The 19,828-nt window shown below is 37.8% G+C and overlaps 1 protein-coding gene across 3 annotated transcripts in view; it reads left to right on the top strand.

Moving 5' to 3' along the window:
- The first annotated feature begins 12,744 nt into the window (after positions 1-12,744).
- The window catches only part of LOC131034550 (uncharacterized), a 51,351-nt gene continuing 44,267 nt past the window's right edge, over positions 12,745-19,828 (top strand). Inside the window, exons 1-2 of one of the 3 annotated variants that reach the window (XM_059221509.1) lie at positions 12,745-13,620; positions 16,871-18,136. In XM_059221509.1, coding sequence (XP_059077492.1) covers positions 12,913-13,620; positions 16,871-18,136 — 1,974 coding nt within the window. In that variant the 5' untranslated portion in view covers positions 12,745-12,912. The remainder of the gene's footprint in view (positions 13,621-16,870; positions 18,137-19,828) is intronic. The other 2 variants (XR_009103808.2, XM_057966062.2) reach the window with 2 other exon arrangements.

Here is a 19,828-nt window from a genome sequence, read left to right as displayed (position 1 = left end):
CACTATCACTAGATATCTGGGTATTCCCTTCTCTGTCTCCCTGAATCTGAAAGAAATGTGGGAGTGGCTCAAGAATAAGGTGGATAAAAAACTTACCAAATGGAACAGGAATTTCCTCTCCCTAGCAGGTCACTTCCAGGTCTGTCAAAAGATCTTGTCATCATATAACATCTATTGCTCCCCAACTTGGCTATTCAGTAATTACCAGTTCAACTATCTTCAAAAACAAATCAGAAAATTTCTTTGGTCAGATGGGAACGGGAACAAGAAACAACATGTTGTCAAATGGGATTGGTGTGTCAGATCTAAGCTACAGGGGGGTATGGGCCTCAAAGACCTTAAAACCCAGGGAATTGCCATGGCTGCCAAATAGATTTGTAAAGCCCTTGATGGCTACGAACCTTGGAAAATTCTGATTAGACACAATATACAATGCTCCACCCCAAAAAAGGCAAAAAATTAGAAGAACTTACCCATGGGGGACCTGATTGCTGGTAATTTTGAGATCTCCCCTGCGGGATCAGAAGTCTTCAAGTCTATATGGAAGGCCTGGAACCATGTCAGATAATTCATCAGCAACAGGAACATTATTGATAATAAGGGATCTCTCAACTTGGGCAGATCTATATGATGGAATACTCTTCATAATGGAAAGCAATTGGCCCGTCTTCAAGGGTGTTCTGCCTTGAAGTGGCACAACTTAGGACTGGTTACTTTTGAACACATCCTGAAAGATGGTACCCTGATCCCTTGAGAGGCCCTTAGCTCCAAATTCAGCCTCCCCATCTCCCAAGCCAGAACCTACAATGTCCTCAAGTCTGCACTTGATCCCATCCTCTCCTCTCCTGCCCCTTCCTCGCTCTCCCCAAGCTCCTCCCTCAATTGGAAAGATGACTCCCCCCTTACTCTAATAAATGCCAAACTGATCTACTCTACCCTTGCTGACTCCGAAGATATTCTTGCCCATCTCAACAATGTATGGAACCTCACCTGGGATTCTAAAAAATGGCACACTAGTCTCTTGAGATTCTGGTCTAATCCAACTAAACCAAAAAATAAATTTTTTGCCTGGAAACTCTTGCTTCACAAGCTTCCACTTAAAGATAGTAATGGTGACCCCCTACTGTTTAAACTCTATCGTCTCCCTGAGTCTGTGCCTCATATTTTCTTTGAATGCCATTTTGCCAAAGAGGTATGAAAATTGTTTGGCATCTCAGTTAATAATAAATGTATTTCTATTGAAGAGGTGGTACTTGGTTATGTTAGAGGTGGCAAGAAATGTGCTAATCTTTTTTGGTTTGCTCTCTCTTTGGAAATTCTTTGGATGATTTGGAAATCTATGAATGATGATGTGTTTATTGGAAAGGGTAGATACCTCACTCAGTCTCTTAGGAGACTCATTCGTTACCTTGTTGCTATGCAGGTCACTGTGGTTCTATGGTTAGACGAGGACAAGTTTGATAGATGGCTGAAGAATGGAACAACTCTTGTCTTCATCCGAGAACTGTCCCATGGCTTCACCTAGGACCATATGGGAAGCAACAAGACACACTTCGAGCAAGCGCTAATGAGATTTATGCAAGAGATGGAGGCAAGACAACAGAGAGAGGATTTTATCGAGCTGGAACTGGAAGGTCTGCCTTCCCACCCCTTCAGAGACCAGTTCGTCGAAGGAAATATGCTGGTATGGTGTGAGGGTGAGCTAGGATGGACTGTGTGGCTCCCCCCCGTGGGGGACAATAATGATCCTAACTCCTCCTTCCTATTCAGTTAGTTGTCAATCCTCTATGTTATATTTTGGTTATGGGACATCCATCTCTCTAATTTTGTATTTCAGCCGCATCCTTTGTATATGGCCTCATAATATGGCTCGCGGTCCTTCCTGACATGGTTTTATTGCACTATGTGATCTAAAACGCTAGCTGGTTGTGCGTTCTCCAACCAAGACTTCTGAATTTTCTATTGATATTATATGATGCTTAATACAAAAAAAATAAATTTTCCCATAACTATCCTAGATTGAAATAATAACAATAAATAACAATAACATATACTAATAAAGTAAAAATCCCTTTATTTTATTTTTAAACTAATTTATTTAATTTTTTTTATGGGTAAGAGGCCAAAACCAAAAATTTATTATTTAAAAAGTTTTAAAGTACATCTCCAGTGCACTGGTAGGAAAGAACGGAGTAAAGAAAACCTCCGCTCTTGCGCAGGACCAATAAGGTCCAGTAAATCAAGTTTACAAATCCTACTTTAGTCATGCAGTCCAGTGACAAATGAGGTCTAATCCTCATTTACATAATTAAATATTACATTTGCAAGCCCTTTGCTTATCATCAACCATATTTTCCTTTTATGGCTCTGAGTACAATATTTTACATGGTTCACCTCTTACATGGCCTATTACAACTTTATTATTACAAAATGATACATCATCCTCTACAATAGAAGGGCATCTTGTCATTTCAAAACTCTCATTCAACCACTCTCATTCGGCCAACTATTAACTGGATGTATGTTCCTTTCATCCTATTAATTCCATTGCTCCTGCAAGCACCTAAAAAAACATATCGACACCTTCCCCCTAACAATCTTTGTTAGCAATAAAGCATTAGATAGTTATCATTGCCCTGCAAAAACTTGTTAGAACTTTGTATAGAAATGGTTCTGTTACTAACAAAGACAAATTCCTTTCAACAACCATATTTCGAAACAATTATTAAGGGTGGGGTCCCATGGAGGGGGCTTGGGCTTCTATTTTTATGGAAGAGGTGGTCCCATGGAAAAAAAATAAAATTGCTACAGGATTATTTGGAATCTTTTCCACAAAAATAGGAGCTCCTACAATTTAGGCATTCATATTTAAGTAGGTAAAAATGGGGTGGGGCTAGAAATTGCCCCACCAACTTAGGACTATTATCTGCGATTTGTCAAAGATCTAAAAATTTAGATTCCCGCTAGTAGAAAAGTCCCACCAAAACTAAATTTTAGAGCTTAAATTTTTAAGCAGACGTGCATACTAAATTCATGGGACCACCAACTTCTGTAAATTCCGGAGCTTAAACTTTTAAGCAGATTTGCATACTAAATTCATGGGACCACCAGATTTAAAATACTCCTAAAAATCCTCAGCAACACCCGCTGGATTTTTTTAGGAAGCCTCCCTCCATGGGACCCCACCCTAAGCACCATAAGAGAAGAATCCCCCAAATAAGACATAAGAGAAATTCCATAAACATCCACTCGAGTCAATGGATAAATGCCAGATACAAGCCCATATCCAACAACAGACAAGAATAACCCCATGTCCCCATGTGGCTGCTTAAGTGCAATTTCTGCTTAAAATTAAGAAGATATAGTGTTCCCATGCAAAAATTAAGCAGCTATAGTGTTCCCATGCAAAGTTTTAATTAAGAGGAAAGGATAAATTGGAATCTTTTCCTATTTAAGTGGAGTAGTAGTTGCTTAAAACATAAAAATAAGCTTTGAAAAAAAGTGGGGGATGGAAATAAGTAACAACTGCTTATTGAGAAGATTAACATGTGGCTCTCCAAAAAAAAATTCCCTTTTTTTTATTTGTTTCTAATTTTTTCTGCTAGCCAAACTAAGCTAAGTAGCCGCATGGAGACCTGCCCTAAGGAGCACAAAAAGACAACAAAGTGAACAATAGGAAAAACTAATTAATCTTAACATACAATTATTTTATTTGTTTTGAAAAATAACAATAAGATTTACTAATAAATTAAAAATCCCTTTATTTTATTTTAAAACTAAATAATTTTAACATAAAATTATTTTATTATGCCGAAGGCGTTTCCTTATATGAGATGGACAACCTGATTTTACCCATCGACGATGCAAAATGCATTTCATCTCATGCAAGACCATTGTATCAATCGCCTCCGTCCATTCTTCTCACCGGAATTTACTTTTGAATACGGTTCTTTTTGCTGCCAGTCTAAAACTTAAAGAAGAAGCTACGTACTAATAGTTACCTGGAAGCTACGTACTAATAGTTGTACGTATCCCTCAAATTAAATTAACCCTCAGGTCATTGCAAGTACAATGATTGGTGTAATGTTCATTGAATTGCAATGCAATTTGCATTTTACAACAAGTTGTATTTAATATCATTTTGCACATGGCTCATTAATTACTAATTTCTTCTAAAATGCGGAAAGAGATCAAGCTTGGTAGAAAATGGTGAATATGGGAGCGATTCATTGGCATAATCATCAGTAGCACTAGATCGGTATTGTCATATATAAAGATATCCTGTTCGTGGTAGAGATGAAGAACAAGATGTCTGTTATAGATATCTTGATAGCTATGGATCTGACAGCTGCTCCTTATAGCTATCTCGAGCTTGTCGATTGTGTTTGCTTGTTCTGCCATTGCCTCTCCCATAAAAGAAAACCCCATCACTACGATACTAGTTCCAAATGTACACCTTCAATTCATTACACAAGCAAATCTGTCATGTTGTTTCATCTACAAAAGCTTTAACGATAGATTTTAGTTTCTCTCTAACTTTCTCTGTGTCTTCACTGGCATAGATAACAGATGATGTAACAACAACTTCTCCTTGTGGCAATATTGAGTTTGAATAATGAGGTTGGGGAAAAATGATGTTGTTAAGTTCGAAAAGGTCAATTACAATATATTTGAATGCTCCATTCACAATAGTGTTTGATGTGTTTATAGGAAACATTTGGTTTTGAGTAATAATTTAAAGTGCTCATGAAGAATTTGTTTACCATTTTATGATGAGGTGACACTTCTAACTATTTAATTTCCTATGGAATTCTTGAAGGATGGTCAGGCCGGTGGACTATAAAAATAGAGGATTCAATTCTCCTTTAGTCATCATGACATCTAAAATAGTCATTCCTTCTTAGTGTCAACACAATACAAGCAGTTCGATGTTAACATAACACCTCTTCCACCCACCATTCAACACACCACAAAATTAGGGAATGACTTAAATCACACACACTAAGCTTACACTTTTATGCTTAAAAGTGTTAAACACCTAGAGTTGACTAACATTTCTAGGCTTAATATGTTGCTTAAGGTGTGTGATCACAATAAAAATACACTTCCAGGCTTAAAAGTGTTAAACATTCAGAGTTGACTAACATTCACTAGACTTAATATGTTGCTTAGTGTGTGTGGTTTAAGGATGACCCAAAATTAGATCCTTTATTCATTTTTATATGTATTTCTAATGGTTGGGAATGAAAAATTCAAAAACGAGTGTAAGTCTGCACAAATATAAGATCTATCTACAACAACACATCTTGTGGTCAGCTGAAATATCATTCATTATAAGCTAAGAAACTAGTGATTTTATTTCATGTGAATTCCTTTAATAAAATTAAGTATAAAAATCTCGCTTTATCTTTTTTCTAAAGAGTTTATGTCGTTAACAAGATTGTTTTAGTATCTAAAAAGGAATGGTTATCGTTGTTTAAGAAATGGGTTTTCTTTTCCCACGATTGGCTAAGTTTTTGAAATTTTGAGTTAGGTATGCTCTTAATTGCTTCAAATTTGTGTTAGGTCTTTAAGGGTTAAGGGTTTTTAGTTTTTAATCGCTCAAGTGTCTGATCAAAACCCTCTGGCTTCTATTCCTACGTTACTTTATTCACTTAAGTAATGGGTCTTGGGGTCGTGTGAAGTGTCCCCCCTTGTTATTTGCCTAGGCAGTCGTTAAATAATTGTAAAAATTTATGCCTTATGCCTTTTTCTTTCTAATGTTGTTGGGTCCAGTAAGCGTCGTGCAACTTTCAGATGAATCTACGACTTTCGCTATTTCGTTAGGCGAAGTTGCGGGTGTGTTATGCCCTGCGAAATAGCGAAAGGAAAAAGCATGTTCGACTGTGTGTATTGGATCTAGTTTAACGAGACTCCATCTTGCTTTGAATCTAACGGCTGGCGTTGATTCGCAACCGAAATGAGCGAGTAAATTACCTTTCGCGAAATGGTGAAAAGGTTTGGTGGGACCCAGCGGTGAAGACTTTTCCATGGCTAAAAAGCGATCAAGTTTAAAGGAAATCGACGGCTCGCGTTGTTTCGCGGCTGACAGATGCTCACATGTTATGCTTTGCGAAATAGCGAAAGGTTTTTTGGGCCCGGGAAAAAGAGGTTCATAAGAAGCATAACAAATGCGCAGGTCCTCTAAATCTAACGGTTAGCGCAGTTTCGCAGGAGAAAGATGCTCAAAAGATAGCTTTCGCGAAACAGCGAAATGACATGGCGTTCCAAGTAAGCAGTCCAGCGGGTTGGGATGGCAAGTAAGAAAATGACATGTGGCCGAAAATCAGAGTGGTCAGCAAATTGGATTTAAGGACTAACAGGTGGGCCCAAGAAGATGAGTCATCCTGCGGGATAAGAAGTGACCTGGTAGATACAGGTGGCAAGGATGAGGTGGATCCCACTAATTTCTTTCAGCGAATAAAAAGTTGACATGTCAGTTCGGGAATGACTAGACGCCAAGTGGATAAAGCTGAGTTAGAAGACCCACGTCTGCCAGATTCAAGTAGGTTGTTAAGCATCAAGCAAGTTTGATATGATCTAATGGTTCGCGTGAATTCGTGAAGGTAAGATGCTAGTGTTTTAAGGTCCGCGAAATGGCGAAAGAGCTAGTGGGCCCAAGAACAGACAAGGCATAAAGGTAAAAGATGATCAACTCTGTTTTGATCCAAGGGTTCTCGTTGTTTCGTGGCTGCAAATCAACCGAGGATTAAGGCCCGCGAAATGGCAAAAGAGAAAGAGAGGTTTTATCTAGCATGACGTGGAACGACATCTGCTGTTTCTTGCAAAGCTCGATGGTGATGTGTCGATTGACACGTAGTTTCAAAAGGTGATTAAGGGCCCACCAAGGTGTAACTGGCAGTTATGCAGGAAATAAGACACGTGGTTGACTCTGAACTAAACTCGAAGAGTTTTCCAGGGCTAATGGTCGAGTGCCACGTGGCATTTGTTAACCAGTGAATAAGTGGGGTAAGCAATGTCCGGATAAAGGTCTCACTTAAAAGATGGTCATCTCAAGATTGATCCAACGCTTCTCGTTGTTTCGTGGCCTGAAGATGTAAGCGGATTAACCCCTATGAAATAGTGAAAAACTGTTAGCCGTCAAGATGAGGCGCGGTTAGTGAAAAAGTTGATGGTCCCGGTAGGAGTTAAAGGCCGGGCGGTTAGAGTTCCATCTAACGCTTGGCGTAGCTTCGCGAAAGGAAAATGCTCGGGGGATAAAGCTTGTGAAATGGCGAAAAGAAGGTAGAGCCCGATGTAAAGGCAAAGAGGTTAAAACAGTGTAAAGACCGATCAAGTCTCATCTGATCGGATGACTGGCGTGATTTCGTTTGGCGAAATTGCTAGGATGTTATGCTCTGCAAAATGGCGAAAGAGTGAAAAGAAAATATACAGGCATGTTATGACCCGTTGGAGTGAATTTTTTGAATTCTTCTATGAATTCAATTCTGAAAGGATGGCTGAAGCATGCGGTATCAATGTCGCAGTTAAGAACCCGACTACCATATATGATCTCGCATCAATTGAATGAAGGCGTCATTTTGAAAAATTGTTGCAGAGAAGTAGTTGCAGAGCGGATTTCTTCAAGCCAAAAATAGGTTCTCTTGTATTCTTGCTTGACAATTACTTGACAGTGTGTTTTAATTGGGGTTTTGATTTATTACAGAATAGCTGGGGCTAGTAATTAAATTGCTTGCATAGTTTTTAAGATGGCACCTAAAAGAGAATTCTCAGGAAAAGGTTAATTACTAGGAGAGGGCTGTTTGTGATGATTTCCTAGAACAATTGACAATGTCAACTAATGTGGCAGCAAAGGTAAAGGAATTAGTGCCAAGAGCTCCTCACCTAAAAATAGAAGAAGGATTGTATGACAAGGGCAACTGGCTAAGAGACCCTCAAATTGGGTTGTCTGGGTTGGGATTATTTAAGGTTGTATTTGGTATGAGAAATTCCCCAGCCCCAATGAACAGTATCTGGGAGCTAGATGTAGGCAAATTGGTGGTCCCTGGAGTATTCATGGATATGGATCTCCTAACTTAGATTGCACACAACTATGACCCAATCACAAGAAGTGTTAAGGATATAAGTGGGAAAACCCTCATTGAAATAAATAATGAGGAGTTCATAAATGCTTTTGGGCTTAGTGAATTTACCAATTTTTTATAACCTATTAATTTTAAATCACTAGCTCAGATTTACAGTGTGCAGAGGAACCACCTTAGAAATGGGCCTCTTAAAGAATTATTTGTGAAGATAGGTGGATTAACAGTTGTAGGACCCAACACCGAGGAGCCTTTCTCTTTAAATCTGTTCACCCTTAGGGCCAAAGGACTATACTAGTCACTCTGCCAAATTTTAGGAGAGGATGCTGAGGCAAATATGCCAACTCATTACATGTTAATGATTGCTCAAATTTTGAATCCTTCTTTGGCAGTGAACTTTGATTATGCTTCCTATATCACTGATGCCATCCATGAAGGCTTGATAGGAATAAAGAATGGGAAAGTGGATAGACCTTCTGGATGGTACTCCCTCCTCATGCATTTATTTTTATTCAAGGGTGGTGACTATTTTGCAAGTGGAATGGATATTGTGAAATAGAAAGATGGAGAGAAGATGCCAGTGCAGTTATGGAGTACAATGTTGTCATGGGACAGAGAAGATGCAAGCTTCTTAAAGTTTGATAAGTGTTTTGCATCTAAGATTAGGACTCTTATCTGTTCAGAGAATCCAAGAGTCCCTAAGGTTCTTTTGGAATTCATTAGACCAAAAGAGTTTGCTGAGAATATTAAAATTGTCCACAATTGGGGTGATATCTACTTATACCCTGTCTCCATAGTTTTTAGAGTATATGGTTTCAAAGGCACTCCATTTTTGTTGCCCTATCAGGTCCCTCTTAAAGTGGGAATTGCAGAAATCCTCAGGCAGATTGGTAGTGTGCAAGAGGCAGAGCTAACAGGCAGAGGTAAAGGGACCATTTTCCCTATAGTTACCATAGCACATCAATTTGTGATAATTAAAGGAGGTTGGAAGTATTTTGAATATTTCCTTCAACCATACCACTTATCAACTGTAGTATCCAAGTGTGCTAACCCTGAAGATTTCTTCAACGACATGTTCAGAAAGAGGGCAATATGCAGAGGTAGACCCCACCAATTCCAGTTTTCTGAAGACCTCATTAGGAATGAGTTTGATTTAGACGAGCAAGAGCTGAGGAAGGAAAAGTGGGTGGCCTACAGGAAGGCTTTAGACTTTGTGCACCAGTTTGACACTAGCTATGACCCTTTGTCTAGCTTTCACCCCTTTGAAGAGAAGATAAAATTCTTAATTCTTTGTTTTGAGGATGTGATGCAGACATTGAAAGAAAAGAGGGAGGTTGTAATTAAGAACAACCCTGAAAAAGCAAGACTAGTTCTAAATAGGTCTGCATCTGCCAGAGTAATCCCTCCTGGTGATTACATGTTGCATAAGAAGTCCAACTACAATGTGTTGATGCCAACAACAGGGGAGCCTTCTACCTCAAAAGGGAAGAGGAAGATATAGGATGTCATTGACATTCAGGATAGCCCAAAGAAACAAAGAGTGGGAAAGGAAGTACAATCTGATGAACCCTTGTATTCCCCATCTCAATCCCCTATTCATATAGGAGATGAACAGGCAGCAACTGAGCAACTATTACAGTTAGGCAGTCTTGGAGAGATAGCATACACATATGATGAAGTGGAAGAGGGAATGTCAGAAGAGCCCCTTACTGCTGAGATGAACATTACTACTAATGAGTTCAAAGGCCAGGAGTGGGATCCTGAGATCAAGCAAGCCAGTGAGGATTTCTTGGTTGATAATAACTTTGTCATATCAGGAGCTTTCATGCAATTTGTGTGGAAGCAGAATATTGATAAATTTAATGCTAGATGTGAAAAGAGGAAAGGTGAGTAGCCCCACAAGGATTGAGTTGTGGTGGAGGAAGAGATAAAGCAAGAAATGGTTGATGAGTTTAAGACCATCACTCCCGAGCAAGGAAGAGACATGGTAGCACAGGCTGGGGTACTCATTCTCCCTGAATGGGACATAGCAGATGCCTTAGTTTTAGAGGCAGTAAGAAAGGAGACCAAACCTATGGAGGGAGTCACTTTCAGCAAGGATAATGTTGCACTGGTCATGTGGTCTCTTAAAAGAGATGCAAATAAAAGGAATAAGGACACCCCAGGGTTAAGTTACCTTGGAGGAATGATAGTGAAAAGAGTGCAGAGCACTGGGGTAGTGGAAGCTGCTAGCACTGTGCTAGAGACTACAAAGTTTAGTGTTGCAGTAGCAGAAAGAGAAGCAAAAGAAAAAGCAGATCTCCAAGTTAAGTTGGAGACAATTTTGAAAGCTTACAACAGTGCCAAGGAAGAAGTAAGGGGTAAAGATAGCATCATCGCCAAGCTACAAAGCCAGTTGGCAGGACAATACCATCAAGGTGAGTCCTCAACATTGATGATCTCCTCTTCTCCTGCAAGACCTCCACCTACCAGCCCCATTATTGAATTCCCACCATCTCCAGCACCTTCTAGTTCTCAGTTGATTGAGATCACTCCCCATGAGTTGGAGAATTTAAAACAGGCTCAGGCCCTATATGCAAAGAAATATGAAGAGAGAGTAAGGGCTACAATTTTCAGTTTTGCTGACAATATAGGGTCTTCACTAATGTATAATAACATGAGTAAGATTTTGGAAATGTGGAATGAGTTAAATGGGGACAAGGCTGTTTTAATGCCTATTTTTGATAAATGGAGACCTAGAGAGTAGGATATAGAACTTATTTGTGTATCCTATGATGAGGCAGGGGTTGACCCCATTATTAAATCCACCAATGATATGACAAAGGATTTAGTAAAGTTGGCAGAAGGAGTGGATAATGCAGATAGAAAGATCAACTTGTACAAGAAAGAGTACACTGATCAAGTTTTTGAATTACTCCTAGGAGGTTTTGTTAGCCCAACCCAATTAAAGGACAAACAAATATGGCTTAAGGAATTGGAAGCCAAATTGTCACTAAGAATAAAAGGAATTGTTAAATCAGAGGATGCCTCCATATTTGTCAAAGCAATTGAGGAGATTGAGAAAATCAAATCTCATTATGGTTTCCTGAATTCAGAGGTCAATGAAATGAAGAATTCTTGGAAAAGATTAGCTAAGACAAAAGCAAGAGTGATTAACTTGTCATGGCCTGCTGATGAGGTGTATCAGGAATGGACAAGAAAATATGCAGTGCTTGATGTGGAGCAGTTAGAAAATGTTGCAACAGAACAACAAGAGGAAGAAGCCGTAGATGTTGAAAGAGACTTGTAACCGCATTTGTAAAAGGTTTTGTAACTTCTTCTTAAGAAGTAATGATTGTAACAAACTCTCATAGGAAAGTCCGAAGCTATGTGTGCATCCATATTGTTATAAATGGTAAAAAAATGATCGCAAAGAATTGTAAGAAAACGCTGCAGAAATTTATCTAAGCTTTTTTCAAGTTTTAATGGAGAATATTCAAAGGTTTTTTCTAATACTTTTCAGAACTAAATATCAATACACAGACCATTGGTTTTGAGTTTAAACTTTGTGTTGTCTTCAAGTATGTTTGCAAATGTTTACTGTTTCATTCTGAGTAATCTAGGGTTATTCCTTTTGAATATGGATTGCAAGGCAATTTTCAGTAAATATGCTTCTTAGCTTTTCTCTTTAGGAAGGAAATTAAATACGCAGGAATCATTTTTACCAGTAAATTCTTTGTGGGATACTTTGAATTTTGATGAACATAGTTTAGTTTGGTACGAATAAATTCTTATGTATGTCAGGCATGTATAGGGATCTGCAAAAGCCGAACTGATGGAATATGTAGAGATATTTGATTGTGAAAGTATTGTTTGAACTTAGATGACTCCGTGACCTTGGATAAGGCACTGGTGTAGATCAAGGTTGTCTATTACATATCTTGTAGGTCAATATTGAACATGAGTACAAGTTTCATTCCTTTGTTTCAGTCAGTTTTAAGGTCATAAGATCCACTGGTTTTCAGACTGGTTTGCTGTGGATTTATCTTTTAAAAGTGTGAATTCAGTTCACAAAGGTATACCCGCCTGAACTTTGGATAAGTTCGAAGTGTAGAAGGTTAATCAAACCTTGTCATATGTTGTCTTGAAAAGTTTCCTTCTCTTTAATCTCTCATTTGCATACATAGTTTATCATATCACTAAAAGGATTTTAAAGGGAATCAGATTTTGAGAATAACAGGAATCATGAGTTTAGATTAAAACATCTTTGGCTAAGATTGAAGATTATCCATTCTACCAAAGTTACTCTAGACAAAATACCAATCTTATCCCTTATGATACTCACTTTTCCATTTGAGATCTTTGTTGCATGAAAACATCATTTTCTAAAAGGCCTACCAATTGACCTCATGTACTACACAAATACTTGGAACTAATAGAGGAAAAATTTTCCTAACATATCCATTACACACCAAGATGCAATTGCTAGTTTATTTTAAAATTAAGATCTTTGAACTTTACGTCTCCCCTTTTTACGCCTGTAGATTAGGCCTCTCAGCGCAAGTAATCGATTGTATTGTAAAAATAATATTTCTAGTTCTAGGATCTTTAGGACGAATATATCTTTTTGATACCTTTACGCTACGGAAAGATTGTCTAAAATTAAAACTCAAAAGAACGAATCGCATATAAAGTAGCTGAAGGGGGTGCCAAATTATTTCTGCTGCTCTAACGCTATAAAATCCCTGTACTCTCTGAAAAGGCGCCTGGCCCGGATTTGAAAGCGAAGCACCCTGCCACAACTCCATTGAAGCTCAAATAAATATGAATTTCGCATAGTACGAGTTAAAAAATGCAGTGGTGGAAGATCGGAAGAGCGCGCTATAAGCCAATTAAAGAATTCGTCACCAGAAATCGAAATTTTTCAGGGGGAACCAAAAATGAAGCGGCGACCAGCACTGTGGTCGTTCACAAAACTCCTGCCATTTTGGCGCAACCGCCTCCAAATCCGCCAAGCAAGGCAATGCTTTATTTCTCCGCCGGGCTGCTCTCCACGGCAGCCGTGGGAGGAGCATTTGTATTGACGGACGAGGAGGCGGAGGCGAAGGTGAGGACGAAAATGGAGGAAGGTTTTCACAGGCTGGAGGAAGCGAAGGAGAAGGTTTCGGAGAGAGCAGCGTCTTTGTATAGGCGGTGCGTGGAGACGGGAGTGGCGGCGGCGGTGCTGCTGAAGTCGCTGCGGTCGATGCTGTCGTCAGCTAACGAGGAGGCCAAGTTAGGGCTGAAGATGAGAGTGGCGGCGCTGCTGGCGGACCTGGCGGGGGCAAATGAGAGTAGGAGGAGGGCAATTGTGGCTGCTGGTGGAGGGGCGGTGGTCGATTGGTTGTTTGATACGCTTTCTTCTCCTTCCACGCCACCGCTCACGCAAGCTGAGGCGGCCAGGGCGCTTTCCTTTTTGATTTCGGATTCCGTTACATGCGAAGCGGTTCTTGCCAGACCGCTTGCCATTTCTCATCTTTTTCGCTTTATCTACTCCATACATCCTCACTCTGCCAAAAATGTAAGGATTTGATACAGTTTACGCTTCCGCAATTCCTAATTATGTTTTTTCATATTAAATTACTCTCCTGGAGAGACTTCTACTACAAGCTTGAAACAGACATCAGATCTTAAATATAACACAGCTGTTCTCAATTAGATGTATTAAAAATATCTTTTTGTTTTGTTTATTTAACAAACATTTTTTTTTTTCATTAGAAATAAATTGTGAATTAGGAACATCAGAGGATCAATTGTATATACAGACACACATACGTGTCATATATATGCATGCATACATGGTTTATGCATCCATGTTACATGTACATACACACAGAGAAAGTATATAATCTATATACATATCTATATAACCCTATATATGTGAGTTCACATTATATATATAGATGTGTACACATATCATCTTCTCTCTCTTTACATATATTTTATCAAGTTTCTGCGGTAGGGGATAGCTCCCTTTCATTAACATTGAAGAAAATAATACATGTCTCAAGCCAAGGCGAAAGTATCCTTTTTTCTATTTAGTTTGTATTAAACCACACATTATCCATTCCTTAAGTTATTCAAGTCTCCCAACCTGTCGTGGGATTTGGAGTTCCGGCTTACCAGTCAAGAACTTCATGTACTCATCCATATTGCTTTTAGTGATCTCTTTCAGAAAAAGCCATAGATAGTTCCTCGGGTCAGCATGAAACTCACGGCCCTTGTATGAAAAAATCTCACCAATGGCATATGCGTAGCTATATAGTAATAATTGCAAATTGCTTCAAATGCTTCCTTCTGCCAAGAGTAGTGAATATACTTATTTGCAGACGGTATACTAGTCATCTTCCCTCCCAAAATGTTAGTTAAATTCATAACAAAGTTTTCAACGGTGACAATGTGTGGAGATGGCCGTGGCGAAGGTGCTAGAATCATATGATTTTTCAAAATAATATAATATCTAAATTATGGCTAGAATGGTATTATTGTTTTTCCAAAATAATTTAATATGACTAGAATCATACGACTGTTTCAAATGATGCAAATTATGGTTAGAATTATACGAGGGTTTTTCAAAAATAATATAATATGGCTAAATTATACAATTTTTTTTTTCAAATAACATAAAATATAGTTTTTCAAGTTTTTTTTGTTGTTGCAAAAACCATGTAACAATTTTTACTTTAAAGTTTAGTATTACTTGAAACCATCGTGATGATGGATCATGGATTGTGATCCAAAACATTGAAATGAAAATTGTTACATTCTTTTCTCCAAAGAGGAAAGAAAACATAGTAGTTCCTGGTCATAGTTTGAGTGTTATGTGGCACGTGTGTGTATTTTGACAAGTATTCTTGAGATGAGTAAATAAGTGCAACACATTAGTGTTAGCTATGCAACATGAAGATCATTGCACCATCTCAAGATAAAACACATTAGTGTTAGAATTGCAGGTTCATAGTCATATAGCTATTGCCTCACAGGAAGGAATAAAAATTGCAGCTCGACTATGAATCACCACCACTTTAGACCTTGCAATGAATGAATTGCATCACCATGATTCTTGGATATTGCCGTCTTATGCAGATTAGGAATTGCTGTCAAAATAGGCCAATTTTTGCTTGCCAATACTGTGCTATTGACAAAATATGCTGCTACAATTATAGACAATTTAATTACTCTTTGTGAGCAGCCATAATATTATCAAGAATATCTTCTTTGCAGTCTCAACAATGATTTTACAATGAATTGGATACGCCTATCAACATGAAGCTCATATACAATCATTAGATGAGATCACCCCAAGTTTGAATTAGGGGTTTTCATCAACTAATTCAAGATGGAAATTAGGGGCTTTTCACATCTAATTTTAGACAAGTTTTTTCGTCCTCGGGTTAATTGAACCAAAATTCAATGCTCAAACAAGAAATAGAAATCAGAAATAGAATGGTTGATCAATATGCCTCCTTTGTACTTGGTTTCTCTTAAATAGAGTTTTCCTCCAAAAGACAGAATTCTTGAAATCTCCTTCATGACCTTTGATTGATACTTGAGAGGAATCATTTAAGGTAAATTTTAATTATTTGAGACCTTATGCAATATTTTAACTTTACTTGAGACCCTATTTATTATACTTTTATTCTCATTTCCTTAATGTAAAATTCACCTTTTTTTTTTGCATCGAAAATCCCTAAAATGCCCCTGAAAGCATCATTTTGCCCAATACAAAGATCATTTTACTCTCTTCACTCTCTAAGCTTATTTTCTCTCAAAAGTAATTGGGTTTTTCTCACATCTAACACCTTGTGCAGCTTATCATTGCTGCTCCTCAAACCCATTAGGGTCTCCATTCCCAAACTCCCACTAGTTATTGGGATCTCTTGTCATATAAGAAATTTGATTACAATGAGGGGGTCTGGGAGTGGAGACCAGAATCAAGAACTTAGACAACTAAAATTATCAGTATTAAATGCCAGTTGATAAAGATAGATATTAAATATTTAAGTATCAATTGGCATTTAATATCTATCTTCATCACTATTATTTTGGCATTGATTGATTGTGAAGTATCATACTATCAAATGTATTGAGTTTTACAATTTTGTACACACACGCGCACACACATGCCCACACGTGCACACACACATATGCACACACACCCACATGCATGAATACACACGAGCACACACCCACACCCACTCACCCACCCACACACACACACACACTCATGCACACACGTATCCACACCCAAACACAATTTTGTACACGCGCGCACACACATGCCCACACGTGCATGCACACACCCACACACATGCACACACACACGTGCACCCACCCACCCACACCCACCCTTACATAAAATTATACTGATATATTGATCTACTTGTATCTCCTATTGTATATAGTGGATGTTTGGGATTGTTCTTCATTAGAAATTTAAGTTTGTCAGGACATGGCAGTCTTAAAATTTGCTCAAATTAAATGTCTAGAGTCATTCTGCTGAATTTTCAGTCGCAGTAATATCAACTTTGAAAACATTATGTATAAAATATCTGCCATTCTTCTACTTTTTAGCACATTCTTTCATACATCAAAGTAGATGTCATTGAAGCTTTAAAACATTTTCTGATTTATTGTTGCTAATGAATTATTGTACATATATGTTGATAATTATGCTTTAATCTTCATAATGAAGAAAAATCCCTTATTTGGCAAATTACTAGAAAGCCTTTGAAGTTTTCATTCTAAATCTGCATTTGTTTTTTATGTAGCCAAAAAGGACAAATCTCTTACATGTCAATGGGGAAGTTTTACAAGGCAAAAGCATGCTTGTTGCTGCCATCATGGATATTGTTACAACCAGCTGTGATAATCCCAGCAAGAAAGTATTCAGGCCCAGGCTTCCTGAATGTGCAGACTTGAGAGACATTGCTGCAGCTCTTCAGGTCATTGAGGAGGGTGGACTAGAGTTAGATGAGCCACATGATGGTGATGATGATGATAATGATGACAGGAAGGGGATGCGGGGTATTGGTATTAAGGTTCTTGGGGGCACAGCTGTCATTGGGTTATTGAGATTCCATGATTTCTCTAGGCTAGAGTTTCCATTTTTAAGGCATTGGAATAACTATATATTACCTCATTCATATTTCACTCATTGTTCTTTCTCTAGTAACCACCTGTCAGACCATGACATTATTAAAAATTTATCTGCAAAAGGTGGCAGTTCCTATGTTTCAATTCCATCAGGCTCTACCAACACTGTTGCCTCAAATGAAAAGTTTGATTATCCTGGTCTTTGGGATGATTTGCAAAGTAGGCATGTTGCAGTGCCATTGGCTGCATGGGCACTTGCTAGTTGGGCCTCGGTATCTGGTTCTAATCGATCTAAGATTGCAGAGCTAGACAGAGATGGTCATGCTGTTATGACTTCATTAGCAGCACCTGAGCGAACTGTGAAGTGGCATGGAGCATTGATTGCACGACTACTTATGGAGGATAAAAGTGTGCCTGTAGTTGACTTTGGAGCTGAATGGAGTTCATCTCTTCTTGCTATGGCTGTTCAAGCTTGTAAAGCTCAAGATATCCCTCTTGTACGTGTGGCACTTTCTTCATTTTTCGTGACTATAGAAAGAAGCACTAATGCACAAAAGGTAGTAATGGACAAAGGCCTTAAGTTGATCAGGGAAATCTCCAAACAGACACAGACAGATCAGGAGATTCAAGAAGTTCTAGCAAAAGCAATAGAATTGCTATGGACCACAGGATCCCCTCTTTCTCTTGAAGAAAGCAAACAATGGTCTGGAATTCTCTTACGTTGGGTTTCTGGAAGACACTCTGTTGAAGGCACAAGGTCCTCAGCTGCAACTGTTCTTACACAAATTCTTGAAGAGCATGGGCCGAATGCCATTATCATTTCTCAAGCATGGCTGACTTTATTACTATCTGAACTCATTGGTCTTTGCAAAATCACACCTGCAAAGAGGACTACTACTTCATCAAATTCTACAGAAGTCAAGGCAAGTAGCAATGTGCAGGTGAGTTTTCTGCTCATTTTTTGATAAACATAAAATCTATTATCTTACAGTTGTTAAGAGTAGGACACCTTCATTTCCCTTAAAGAAAATATTAAACTGCATTTAAAAACTGAAAAGTCAAATGTTAAGTGTGGTCAGTTTCATTCCTAATTTTTGATTGAAATTTGTTTTTTCTTAAATTCTATGTCCTGAATTTTAAAGTAGAAGAGAGAGTATGTGCGTTTAAAGGTCTTCCCTTTTAGAAAAATATCTCATAAAAAAGAAAGGTTGAGGAATTGAAATGTATGATTTGCAAGAGAGAAAGGTTTTTAACACTTATTGTTTGTTTTTTAAAAACTTTAAAAATAAATTATAGATCATGAAATCATGATTTCACAGTGATGCATTGTGTATCAACAACTCAAATTATTATATTTCTGAAAATACATTGATTTTTTACTCAAAATGTTACTGTCTATTGCTCATGTTGATTCGTGTGATTTCAAAAGCTTGAAACCATATCTAGCTCCAAGTTTGACTATATTTTTGTGGGCCTTTTCATTGTTTAAGTATTGAAAATTTCTGTAGGGAAGATCTGCAAATGAGTTATATTTGAACTGACATTTTATTTGTGAAGCCTATATTTCAAACATGCTTACATTATTCTGAAGCATAGGAAAAATCCAGGTTCATAGGAATGTTCAAGATATTTCTTTCGAGAGTGAGTGACTGTAAATGAAGATCTGCTATTGTCAAAGAACCTAACCTCCTTTTTCAGATTTTCTTGATGAAATGTGTTTCTTTCAATGCTGTTGAGGGAGAAATGCAAAGCCTGTTTTCTAATTTCGCTAATGATCCTTTTGGTAAAGTTTGTTTTTTAAAAACTAAAAAAATAAATTATAGATCATAAAATTATGATTTCGCAGTGATGCATTGTGTATCAACAACTCAAATTATTATATTTCTGAAAATACATTGATTTTTTACTCAAAATGTTACTGTCTATTGCTCATGTTGATTTGTGTGATATCAAAAACTTGAAACCATATCTAGCTCCAAGTTTGACTATATTTTTGTTGGCCTTTTCATTGTCTAAGTATTGGAAATTTCTGTAAGGAAGATCTGCAAATGGGTTATATTTGAACTGACATTTTATTTGTGAAGCCTATTTTTCAAACATGCTTACATTTTTCTGAAGCATAGGAAAAATCCAGGTTCAAGATGCTCAAGTGCTCCATCATGTTCAAGCTCCTCTAATGTATCATCATCAAAGGGTATATTATCAACTTCATCAAGTGGATTGAGGCAGTCTGATACATGATATGGAGGATTATGTGTATATCCATAGATCTCCCAAATCTTGGTCCAAAGTGTGTTTGGGCACCTAATTCTTGAGATTTGATAATAGTATCTGAAAAGATGCTTGCACTAATGCTTGTTGCAATCAATCCTATGATATGTTCATTCTTATTACTCAAAACCAATTTCTTCCATAGTGTCTCTGGCTTAGGCATAAGTCCATAAAGATGAGGCAAAATATTGAGCCATCTGCAATGTGTTAGGAAGGCTTTTTGATAAGACTCATAATTGTCCTTAGTCAAAATGATTACAGAAGGATGAGTTGCATAACCCATGATTTATAACAATGATACCTCCTCAAGTGATAAAACTAGAGATCAATAAATATTATGCATCTGAAATGAAATAATTTGA

This window comes from Cryptomeria japonica, chromosome 5, assembly GCF_030272615.1.
Source record: "Cryptomeria japonica chromosome 5, Sugi_1.0, whole genome shotgun sequence".
In the NCBI taxonomy this organism is placed as follows: Eukaryota; Viridiplantae; Streptophyta; class Pinopsida; order Cupressales; family Cupressaceae; genus Cryptomeria; species Cryptomeria japonica.
Note: the sequence above shows the minus strand (reverse complement) of the source record. Positions and strands in the feature narration are given on the sequence as shown.